The sequence below is a fragment of the Petaurus breviceps genome, unplaced genomic scaffold (genome assembly GCF_028583685.1).
Source record: "Petaurus breviceps papuanus isolate PSGF00001 unplaced genomic scaffold, PetGlider_PUasm1.0 90897, whole genome shotgun sequence".
NCBI lineage: Eukaryota > Metazoa > Chordata > Mammalia > Diprotodontia > Petauridae > Petaurus > Petaurus breviceps.
The window spans coordinates 6348627-6361340 of NW_027187374.1; the positions used below are offsets into that span (position 1 = coordinate 6348627).

Consider the following 12714-nt stretch of genomic DNA (forward strand, 5'->3'; position numbering starts at 1 on the left):
AAATTTAAGCCCTGCAAACACAATTCCTATAAGACTCTGCAAGTTGTGTAAACTCTTCCCCTCTTCCCTGATCTTGTTTTGATCTACTTTTTTAAAAAAATGAAATTGTTTAATGAGTTGCCAATGCATCTACATTGGTCTCTCTGGATTGGCTTTCCTTTTCCTTCTTGTTCAGAATGTTTTCTTTCTGTCTTCAGCATTATATTTCTGAGAATTCCCTGTACATCCTAAGCTGACTTCCCTGGGAGATTTTTAGTTTGTGGGATCCTACCCGTTCTTTTTTTTCATCCATTTTGAAATCTACTGACTTTCTTCTGCATTGTTACAGTTTATGAGATGGAGAAGTCACATCCCTCCAAAGTTCCTGTCGATTCCAATCCAGTTAATACTTTCCTCCTCAGTCCTACCTTCTATCCCTGGCCAATTTCAGTGTGCATTTATTTTGTATTGTTTTAGACCAGGTGCATGATGGCTCAAAATCAAGGTCAAAATTTGGAGAGGTCGAGTCAATGGAACAGATAGTTAAAAACAAACAAACAAAAAGCCCTTTTACTCAATACAAACAATCAGCCAGGATGTACATTAGCAGGTGCTGCTCTGCAGTTCCCCACCTGATGGGAGGTTAAGAAGACCAGCAACTGCCCTGGGAACCAAAAGTTGCCTAGGTCTGAAGAGCCACGCCTCTTTCTCCATACTGGTGTATGTAAGAGTCTCCGAAAACTTGGCCTTGGTACATTTGGCCTATTCCTGTTGCCAGTCTCCACGATAAAGGACTTTTCAGTCAGGAAAACCATGTGGCCTGGTTAGTCTCTTAGGACCCTTCACCTTGAACTCAGAGGAAAAACAAAATGAGGCCAAAACCTATAGGGCCTTTGAGGAGGGGCCACAAAACCTAAGGGGAAGGGAAGGGTGATCCTCACTCCACCCAGCTTTATCTGGTGTCCAGGCTTCAGATGAACAGAACCTCCATCCTCAGATGCTCCCGGAAAGAGAGAGATTGGCACAGGTTGATAGTTCTGCTATACAGCCAGTGGAAAAAAAGCTGCTCCTGTCCACGTTGTAGGGAAACATAGAATGTCTTTCCCTCGAAGCAGGTCCTTGGCATCATCTTGGAACAGGTGTGTGTATGTGTATATGTGTGTGCATGTGTGTATACATAGCACACACATGTGTGTATATACACACACACACCCATTAAGAACATATACATATACAAACAATACATCATATCTATCATGGGTATACATACATGTATACAGAAATGTGTATTGCATGTGTATATATCTATATGGATAGATACACATATATGCACAACTGTATACATGCATGTATATATACATACAAACAAGTATGATGTTTCTTATATACATGTACATTGTACCTATTCACAGCATAATATACACATATATTTATATATGCATCTATGCATATGCAAAATGTGTGTACTATGTATACACATCTGTGCACCTGCCTACTCTATGGGTACATGTATACATACACACACAAACATAGAGATTGTCTCATTTTTGCATTTGAATCCCCAAGGCCAAGTGCAGTACATGTCATATCATGAGTGCTTGAGAAACACTACTATACTCATTGATTGGTAGGAATCAGATCCTGAATAGCTGTTCTCCTCATTGGGACCTCCCCCCTTTTGAAGGCTGAAGTTATTATTAGTAAGGTGAGCCAAGAAATTACTGGGCACGCTGCTTTGGCCAGTGGAGTTCTAACAGATGTCTCCATAATTGAAGTCTCTTGCTTATCTCATGTTTCCATACCAAGTGTTATTTTTTCTTTAAATCTGTTTCCAAAATTCCTCAATTATTTCCTCTTTTCTGTCCAGGCATTCTGTTAATAAACACCAGTGAAAATCTCACTTTTGTTTTTGCCTTTCTCAATCTTCTCCCAAAGGCTCTCTGCCATCTTTCTGCCTCTGGCTTTAGGGTTTTCTCACATAAGTATACCTTTTTAATGTACAGTGCTACTTTTCATTTAATTTTTTTGTACCTTATTTCTGTTGAATAAATTATTACCTTTTCCAGTTGATAATTTCAACTGCACAACTCTTCCCATCAAATCTCAGTGATACCTATGCAGGCCAATTTGCCTCAATGCATCAGCATGCCTAGATCACTTTGCTTGCTAGTCATACTTTCTGCATTTGTGAACAACTATCTAAGCCCATGGATTTTATATCCTTTAGATTTCTAGCTCTCTTTGCCACTATTCTTCTTTCTATAGAGTAGCCATAGTCTTTAGGTTCAAGTAGGTTCTTTCCTATCTATTTATGATCAGTAGAGACCATGACTCTGTCTCCCAAAGGCATGCCTAATTGGAGAGAAGTGATTATTAATAACCAAGATTTAGGAGGATCCAGAGCTCCCCCTTTTTCTATAGTCCTCATTTCAACGTTCAATCTCTTGAAGGACATTAAGGATAATGAGATGAGATTAATTTTATTAACAATATTGTTCAGACCCCACTCAGTCAGGAAAGTCCATTGTGTTCTACTCAGGTTTAGGTGGGGATAAATACTTTGAACAAATTGTTTGAGGCTGGGGGTAATTTAGAAGTAAATGACATAATCAGAGTTCATTAGAATAGGTCCGGCCCCTCATTGTAATATTAATTCTCTCATTAATTGTTAGACAATCATAGTTGACTGCCACTTTCAGGAACACCTCTCTTCCAAGGGCATATAAGCCCTGAGCCCACCGCCATGATTGTCTTTGGCATTCAAGAGTGTCACTGACTTTTTTTTAAAATCAAAATGCTGGCATTATTAATAAAATTACCCAGAAATTATGTCTCTCAAACTTTTTAAAAGTCATACATAAATCCCTTTGCTCTTCCAGAATAAACCAGGAATACCATATAGAGACCAACTTCATTACTGATTAAAGAAAAAGAAAAGTGAGGGATTCAGCATTTTTAAACTTAAAGAGATATGTTTCCTAAGTTTTTTTTTTTAAGCCCAGGCTTTGACCCATGGGTTAGAGTAGCATATGCAAAAAGTTTTCCTGCTTGAAAATAGCCAGGTGGAAAAACCATTTAATATAATCTCATATCATTAGTATTATTAGCTCAAGGTCAAGTTAAAATGGACTAAATGAGTTCCCCTTTGAATGTGAACTGCTTTTGGTGTTTTTCTGCCCTTTTTAAAGTAAACTAAACAAAGCTAGCAAAGTCAGAATATCTCCTATATCCTTCTAATGAACTTGTGGCATTGTTATGGCAGACCTTTACTTTTGAATTACTATCAAGTCTCTTCAAAAGGTTGCTAAGACCAGTGAATTTTTGAATGACTCTAAATGGTTTGCTCCAAATCTGGCTCTTTGCATATAGTGGATAGGTAGGTTTATTTTTTTTTAATGCGTTACCAGGGTTGGTATTTACATAAATCATCTCTGTGTGGTTTCTTCTTTCAAAAAAGGTCATCTTGGCATTTCTACCACTTTGGGTTTCATCTCTGATAAAATCTGATTTATTCTCTCTCATCTCTTAAAGTGTGCTAGTATTCCTCAAGGATTAAGGTGCTTTTCTCCTTTGGGCCATCTTTTGAAATACACTTTGTGGACAGACATATGAGAGCAGGGAGAAAATATGATACTATGCCAAAAATTTAGGAACTGAAGGGAACCAGTAGCTATTTAATTTTAAAAGCATTTTGTAACAGTGCAGCTGAGTCTTCTCATTCCATGTACTGATTCATGAGCTATCATTTTGTCATTTGACCCAAGAGCTACTTCTTTGCTAGGTAGCTAGGTGGCACAGCTGATAAAGTACTTGGCCTGGAGTCAGAGAGATTCATCTTTCTGAGTTCAAATCCAGCCACAGACATTTACTAGATGTGTGAACTAAGCAAGTCATTTAACCCTGTTTGCTTCAGTTTCCTCAGATGTAAAATGAGCCAGAGAAGGAAATGGCAAATCAGTCTAGTATCTTTACCAAGAAAACCCCAAAATAGGATCATGAAGAGTTGAATGACTGAAATGACTGAACAACAACCACTTTCTTTGACTGCAAGAAAGACAGATTCAGCTGGTTTGAATCTTCAGCAAAATGTCTTCTAAGGAATGATACAGAAACACCTGGATCCTGCAGCATCTGAAAACAGGACAATTCAAAGGTTTATTTGGTTGCTGCCTCTTGGCCAGTTCCCAGAAAGTTTCATTTGAATTTCTCTAACCTCAAAGCCAAAAAAAGAAAGAAAATAGTTGTCCCTCTCCCCCTCCCTCCCACTGAGGCAGCTAGTGGTGTACAGGATGGAGCCCTAAACCTCAAGTGAGGAAACCTGAGTTCAAATCCAGCCTCAGATATTTACCAGCTGGGTAACCACCTTGGGAAAGTCACGTTAAAAAAAAATCTGCCTACTTCGATTTCCTTAATGATGAAATGGAAATAATAACAGCTCCTACCTCCTAGAGTTGTTGTGAGGACCAAATGAGATGATGCTATAAAGTGCTTGGCATGGTAGGCTCTTCATAGATGCTTTCTCCCTACCATTAGGAGAAGAAAAACCAAGCATCTGTCTTCAACAAACAAAAACCAAAACACTTCAAGGAGAAGGATGTTCTTTCACATTTGGTGCCTGTTTTCCATGAACCCCACTGCAAATTTCTGGACCGTTGGCTAGAGCTACCCTCCCAGCTGCATTAAAGCTATTTAAGGGGCAGCTAGGTGGCACAGTGAATAGAGCACCAGCCCTGCAGTCAGGAGGACCTGAGTTCAAATCCAGCCTCAGACACAGCACAAAACTAGCTGTGTGGCTTTGGGCAAGTCACTTAACCGCATTTGCCCTCCAAAAAGGAAAAAAAAAAGCTATTTAAAATGCACTCAACAGTGGGCCAGAGAGGGCCCTAATGAACATCAGGCTGCTGTTTGTGGGTCTTCACTTATAGTAGAGGTGAAAAACTTTTATGTGGCAGTCTTGCTTGGCCATATTCTTGAATCACCTTTTAGCTTTCTTCCTGAAAACTAGAGTTCAGGTACTCTTAACATCTCCAGCCTTGTTCTCTTGATCATTTTCATGGATTTGGCTGCATTAGATGAAGGCAGTGATCCACTGAGAAACTCTATCATGTAATTTCCAGGAAAATCTTCATGTTTATTTGAAAGGAGGAGTTATATAAAGCACTGAATAAAAAGCAGATTAGACCATGGCAGGTGTGGGAGGGAAGAATTAAATCTAGCCATCACTAATTGTTGATCATTTTGGTAAAAGTAATATCCCTGAAGTGAACTAACTGGCCTCTGTGCTTTAGGGAAACCCATGTTCTAACAAGTTATCTGTTACATTTTTCTTTCCTTTTCCCTTTTTTTTCCTTTCTGTCTGTCTCTATAATTTCATTATGGGGAAGCCTTTGTGTGGAAACTCCCTCCACCAATGCAGATTAATACCTCCTCTGTAATTTAGAGTCATAAAGAGTTGCTTAAAATACTGAGAGGTAGGTTTACTTGTATCAGTGGCAGATCTTGACCCTAGGTCTTTCTAACTGCAAGACTAGCCCTCTATTTACTATCTTGAGACCACCTCTCTGGATTTTAAGATCAAACTATAAATGCAATTGTCCAGAATAGTCAATTTCGGTTCAGTTCAGTAAACATTTATTAAGTGCCTACTATGTACATATACACATTGAATTTATGTGACTGGTAGACACAGTGACTCAAATACTATTTGGAAAAGTAATTCCCAATCTACATTGCAATTCAAAGAAAATCTCGGGTATAAATACTTTCAATTGACAGTTCAAAAATGTCTCTTTTTTATTTTTAGTTCCCCAAAACATACTTACAGCGGTTGATCCAATGGTTTCTATTCTAAACCCTTCTTTGAAGCAGAAAGATGGTGACTCTGGTAATATTTATGGCTTTACTTAATTGACATCTCTTTTAGTAAAGGTAGACAGTCCATGTGACCACAGTTAGGCATATACCTGTAAAATTAAAGGAAATATTTGGAAAAAATATACATTTGATTGACTAGTAATGGTTAGTGATCGTGTTAACAATGAGGTTGGATGGTGGAGGGGGGTGGCAGTCACAAATGCCCTATTGTACACACAAGCATATACACAGTAGCTCAGAATGAAAAAATTAGGCACAGTATCTACTCAAGATTCTGAGAGCTGAGCTGAGCTCTCCATCCAGAAGTCTGATAAGCTTTTTAGTAAACTACAATCCACAGAAACCTGCTTAATTTACTCAAGATGGTGGATGGTTTTATCTTCACTAGAAGAAGTAGTTGCCATTTTCTTCTTTAGAATTTCTCCTGAAATTCCATCTAGTTCCTTTTTCTTTTTCCATGGATGAAGAAAGATTCAGGCCTTTGTATCTCATCTAGATTGGAATTTCTATGTCTGGAACTCCTGATTGAAAATGACAGCATTTCAGGAGACCACCCTAAAAAAAATGAGCTTTTGGTAGCTAGAGGCTCTTACAGGACAGAGAAAATGGAAGTAGATGTGTGCAGAGATGAAACTTGCCTGAATTGTCTCTACTTGGCTGCCCACCTATATATGCTATAATAGAAGCTTGTGAGTCCCAGTCTGATGCCAGCATCATTCATTTCTCTCTGGGTGTTGCTTGTTTTCATCACCCAGTGTGAATAGTTGCATGTTCTAGGAGTAACTGTAGGGATCCATCAAAAGCAGTTAAGTCCTTCCAGAACATCCATGGGTTTACAGATCATTTGACTGATTAGATCCTGGTCTTTCAGTTTCTGAGCACCAACCAATACTAATGAAACTAACCTGTGTTTAACACAACCCTTAGTGTAGAGCAAGTCAGAGGCAAAAATCTCAAGTCTCATAGTTCAGTGGGAACCCTGAAAAGGTGTACCACTTTTTTTTTGCCCTAGGCCACTAGAGGGAATAAGAGGTGGAGGACCCTTTGACATCTCCCTGGAAAAATGAGAAGTCAGTAAGGGGATCAGAGAAGAGTATTTCCTTCCCAGGACTCTATCATCTTCTTTATACTTCCCCTCACCCCAACACTCTAGACAGGGATCCCTGCCCCTGCTGTCCAGCCCATTTCCTCCACAAGAACATGGAACACCAGATATTTCCCACCCATTTTTTCCTTTTGTCTCTCTTGTCCACTTCTTCAGTTCCCCGTGACCTGCATGCAGCTCCTACAGCTGTCCTTTTAGACATGGATAAGGACTGGATAGTGAGGAACCTGCCTCTACTGATGCTGGGTGGTACCTTCTCTGCCATTTATAATCTTAGAGGCTCTATTTAAAAAAAAAACTGTTTAAAAAGTCATGGAAGAAATAATTTAAAAGTTTTCTTAAACTTGAATTCTTAAATAATTTTTCAGTCATTGTCAGAGAGCTTGCCTAACACAACTCAATTACTCTTTCAACTGTGGTCAAGGGATGTAAACAGAAACAAAGACATGTGGTCAGAAGAACTTGTTTGTGACTGTTTTTATCTGCCCCTCCCTCAACCCCTAAGGATGTTCAGCCTGGGGGATTTAATGAAGTGCGAAGCCTTCCCAGTCTAGATAGATAGATAGACAGATAAATAGAGCATGTATTAAATGCCAGGCACTGTAGCAGACCCTGCACATGTGATGCATGCTTTTCTTTCCATCATTTCTTGCCATGGAATGGATGAGGGATGGCTCACAGCATCGCTGCCATTTAAAAGTGAGACCCTGTGGCTTTTTCTAACATGTTTCTCTAGAAATCTTTTCATCGCATGTATCACAGGGCCACTGACACTCTGACAAGTCACACTGTTGCTTTGTAGCTTAATTAGAAGCTTTATTTACTTTTCTGTGCTTTAATAGTATATAAATGATCATGATTTAGCAGCATCACTTATGGGTATATGTCATGTGAATCAGTTGTGATTAATCGATCTTACATCTTCATAAAACAGATATAAACTTTGATCCAAGCGAATCAAAGGCTCTGGCGAAAGATGGAGTTATTGTCAGCAACTCTTTGGCCACATTTGCTTACATTAGAGGTAGGTCAATGAATTGAGGTTATCTACAATATGATAATAGATTTATCTAAGTCTTGCTAACAAATGCACTGTTTAAAATTACAATATTAGAGTCTGAATAATTACAGAAAAATGTATTGTTTCCTTTGACCTTTTAGTCTTTCTTTCACAACCCTATACCACAAACGATTCAGATGTAAATCAGAAAATGAATAGGGAGGACCATTAGAAGAATACTATGATGAAATAACCCGTTTTAGGGGCAGTGGTCAAAAGATTGTGTTCTGTCCTTTAAAACTGCTGAAGGATCTTGAGGACTATGGCACATTTACATTAAATTGGGGATGGACATTAGGGGTATTTAGCCCTCTCACTATGGTAGGTAAAACAGTAAGTTGAAAAGTTAGTTCATGAGCCAAAGATATCATATCTTATTTCTTTAGTCCAGTGGCAAAATCATGTGATGCCAAGGTTGCTTCACTGTCTGAAGCAACATTATTTCTTGGAGCTGCCATAATTTTCCGTATTAAGCCTATTCAAGTATCAGTCGGACACAACTCTTCTGAATTAGCAAGGGCCAGTAAATTTATAGCTTAGGTCAGTCTAGCTGTAGATTTTCTTTAGTGACAGCACTGTCCCTGCTCACTTTTTAAATGACCACATTTTGGAGTTTTACACCAAGAAGTTTCCATGATTCCTGATTCTCTTTCTTGATTTTTAAAAATATAGTTTGTTTACATGACTAATGTGGAAATATGTTTAATATGATTGTACACATATAGACTATATCAGGTTGCATACCATCTTGGGGAAGGAAAGGGGAATGAGGGAGAAAAAAATTTGGAACTTAACATCTTGTAAAAGTGAATGTTGAAAACTCCCTTTGCATGTAATTAGAAAAAATACAATACTATTAAGTGGGAAAATATAGTTTGTTTTATTAATATATTTTGCCATTACAACACAGTAATTTCTGAGACAAAAACTCCTTCCCCCCAAATGTACCCTCTCATGTGACAAATAGTAACAGTTAAGCAAAAACCACCTAAATCAGTTCCTGTATCTGACTATATGTGCCACATTCTGTCTTAATAGTCCTCTGTCCCTCTGCCATTAAGAGAGGTGATTTTTATTTAAAAACATGGAACACTGCAAATTTGTGCCATCTTTATGCAGGGGTCATTCTGATCTTCTTGTCTGTATCATTCATTTAATATATGTGTTGCTTTTAAGGCATGATTTTTAAATGTATAAATTATACCTCCAATTTAGCAGTATCTCATTATATAGATATACGACATATATGTATGTGTGTATATACATATACATATATGTGTATATGTGTGTATGTATCTCTGTCCTTTTTTTTGCTTTTTGGAGGGCAATTGGGGTTAAGTGACTTGCCCAAGGTCACATGGCTAGTTTTTGTGTTAAGTGTCTGAGGTTGGATATACATATATGTGTGTGTGTGTATTTATATATATATGTGTATATATATATTATTATTAATACCATCTTACATGTAATTGGGAAATAAGATATACAGGCACTGAGGCATAGAGATCCACTGGAAAAGTAGAAAGGGGTATGGGAGAAAATATGGGAGAGAGCAGATTGGAGGAGGGGATATCCTGTGGGACTGCTATTTTGGGGCAGTGGGTAGGGGAAAAACGGGGAGAAAATTTGTAACTCAAAATCTGGCGGAAAAGAATGATGTAAATCAGAAGTTAATAAAGCATTAAAAAAAAAAGTGAGGTTGGATTTGAAGTCAGGTTATATTTGAGTTAGCCATTCACTGCACCAACTAGCCACCATATATATATATATGATTTCAGGAACTATCACCCTGAGCTCAATTTTTGGATGGCATTGTCATTAATGTTTTGGCGACATTTTGAACATTCTTGTTCAAAGCAAATAGAGCTATGATTGTTCAGTCATTTCAGTCATGTTTGCTCTTTGTGACCCCATTTGGGGTTTTCTTGGCAAAGATACTGGAGTGGTTTGCCATTTCCTTCTCCAGATCATTTTACAGATGAGTAAACTGAAGCAGACAGGTTTAAGTGACTTGCCCAGGCTCATACAGCTAGTAAATATAGGGGCCAGATTTGAACTCAGGAAGATGAGTTCTGACTACAGGCCTGTTGCTTCATCCACAGTGTCACCTAGCTGCCCAGAGCTACAGTAATAAGGAACAAGACTCCTAAGGAGAAAAGAAAAGCTTTAATAAAATGGTTCAATTATGGGAAATATTGTAATTAATCATAGACTTCTAAGACTCCTTCAGTTTCATAAATTGGCATAAGAAATTCTACATGATTTTACCCCTCTATATTTTCTCTCCCGACTCGAGTTCCAAATCTTGCTTATTCTCTCTCTTCCTGATAATTTTCAAGGTTACTTCCCATTATTATATAGAAATACCATTATTATTGCTCCTAAGATTTCCAAGTTATTCTTTGTTAGAGCCATAACAAGGATAAGGTATTGGGGCTTTGCCCAAGTATATCTAATTTGAAATCTTTCAGAAAAAAGAATAGCAATTAAAACCTAATTTATAAGAATGATTAATTAAAATAAGGTACCAAATAGTGCATTGGGGTGAGCTATTCCATTGCTCTGTACCCCTCAATTGAGAGCCTACTTTGTGCAGCGTCTCCTGGGTGCTATTTGTAGTTATTGTGGTTGCAGAATTTCCCAGTTATGACTCTGCTCTGCAGTGTCCTTGGAGGAAAGGCACCATTGAAACGTTCTAAGCAGCTAATGTAAATACAAAAAAAACCCACTTTTCTTTACAAACTGGTATGGAATAATATAATATATAAGGTGGCCCTTTTTGTGCTCTCTACAGTTATAAAATAAAACTTGCCACAAAGTTACTGGATTTTGTTGTGGGGCAAGAAAATTGTCCTTAGTAAGCTAGGCACATTTATATTTTCAAGTTCCAACCAAACATAGATATAATATCATAGAGAGGAGGAAGAAGAGGAGGAGAAGGAGGAAGAGGAGAGAGAAAAAAAGACAGAGAGAAACACAGAGACTTAATGCATTATGTAAGGTTTTAGCTACATTAATTTAACATAAAAAGCTCATTTATGTTGAGCACAAAAGTGGGGGTCAGGTATCCATAAACTCTAGAATAGTTAGAGCCACTGAATGTCTTAGTAACCTTGAAAAGTTGTTTTCTATTTCTGTGTCTAAGTGTTGTGTTATATGAGAAGAAAAGGTGTGAGCTATGCATTGATCCACAGGAACCGCATTTCTGTCTCTTTATAAATGGCTTTCGTTTAAAAAATCTTCTACCAAGTGAACAGAATATGCCATTGTAACCTCCTCAGCCAGACATTTTCTGTTGCTTGGAGTTCCTCCTTCTGATAGTTAGTGAGCCATGGGGTGTGTGGGAGGCAGGGTAGGATCAGAAGGAGTGCTACTGGTCTTAGATTCTGAAGACCTGGGTTCATGTCCCAAATCCAACATCTATGAGTTATGTGACCATGGGCAAATCATTTGAGTTTCCTCATCTGTAAGATGGAGAAATCACACTTGCACAACCTATTTCATAGGCTGCTTATTAGGAAAGTACTTCATAAACCTTCAAGTATCAAGCACTATACAAATGTAAATTGTTATTAAAGAAATGTGGCTTATTATGTAAGAGTTTCCCTCCTCACCCCAGGCTGTAGTCACACATGATAAAAGTTTGAATGTGTAAACAAAGTGTACATATGAGATGCGAATAATCTCCCCTTCCGCTGACATCGATTGACCAGTAGGAGACAGTGATACAGCAGAGAGCAAGGACAGTAATGGAAACAGATAGTCACCCAAAGGACCAAGGAGCTTCAGGAGTATAACCCTTTATAGAAGGGAAGAATGCCAGCTCTGGGATCAAGAAGGAGGTAGCCCCTGATAGTCCAGCTGACCTACCCACTTGGCAGAGACTCTGCCCTGAAACAGAAAGTTATGAGCACTGCGGAGAGAGATGACTTCAAGCTTGTGTGGTACTGGGACTTGTGAGTTACTCTTTGCCACATGTGTATTCCATACATGATGGATGCTGATGCTGTTTGTGTGGGGGAAATTGTACCTTAGGTTTAGGGGAGATATTTTTTGTAATACTGTTCTTATTGTGCTATTTGAATAATGGCTTTTGATAAAAGCTCATTCATTCTTCTGTTAGATAATTGTTCATGGGCTGCTGCCCAGCCTTGGTTGGGGCTTCAGTACCATAGTAGTAGTGGCCAGCAAGAGAATGTAACCTCCTTGAGAGAAGGGAAAGTGTTTCGTTTTGTTTTTTAATCTGTCCTTATATCACAATTGCTTAGCACAGTGCCTAGAATATAGCATTTGCTTTTAGTAAATGTTTACTGATTAATGGACTGAGAGAGAAGAAACTCATGACCAGGTGACTAGACAGGAGACTATTAGAATAGTCTAGCAGGGGTGGGGAATCTATGGTCTCAAGGAGAGGTTCCCCACCCCTGGTAGGGAGTTTATGGGGTGTACAGAGAGGACTCTCACCTCTGCTGTGAGAGCTTGTGAGCCCTTTCCAGGTCTGCTTATCCACTTTTGGTGTCCACTTGTCACCTAGCTCTCACCTGTTTCATAAACTGTTCTCTCCTTTGGCTATTTAAATCGACTTTCAAGTTGTTTTCCTGGTGAGTGAAGAGCAGCATTCTAGAGAGAGTTTGAGTTGACATTTGGTCAGTAAACACATTTTTATTCCTAGATATAATTTTAGATCAGAGTTTTA

At 38.4% G+C, this 12714-nt stretch overlaps 1 protein-coding gene across 6 annotated transcripts in view; it reads left to right on the forward strand.

Moving 5' to 3' along the window:
- The window catches only part of EVA1C (eva-1 homolog C), a 95376-nt gene that overhangs the window by 73641 nt on the left and 9021 nt on the right, over positions 1-12714 (forward strand). For 4 of the 6 annotated variants that reach the window (XM_069074904.1, XM_069074899.1, XM_069074903.1 and 1 more), the window contains 2 exons: positions 5783-5863; positions 7893-7982. The exons of 1 other annotated variant lie outside the window; for it this stretch is intronic. In XM_069074904.1, the coding sequence (XP_068931005.1) occupies positions 5783-5863; positions 7893-7982 (171 nt within the window). The remainder of the gene's footprint in view (positions 1-5782; positions 5864-7892; positions 7983-12714) is intronic. One more of the 6 variants, XM_069074900.1, reaches the window with a different exon arrangement.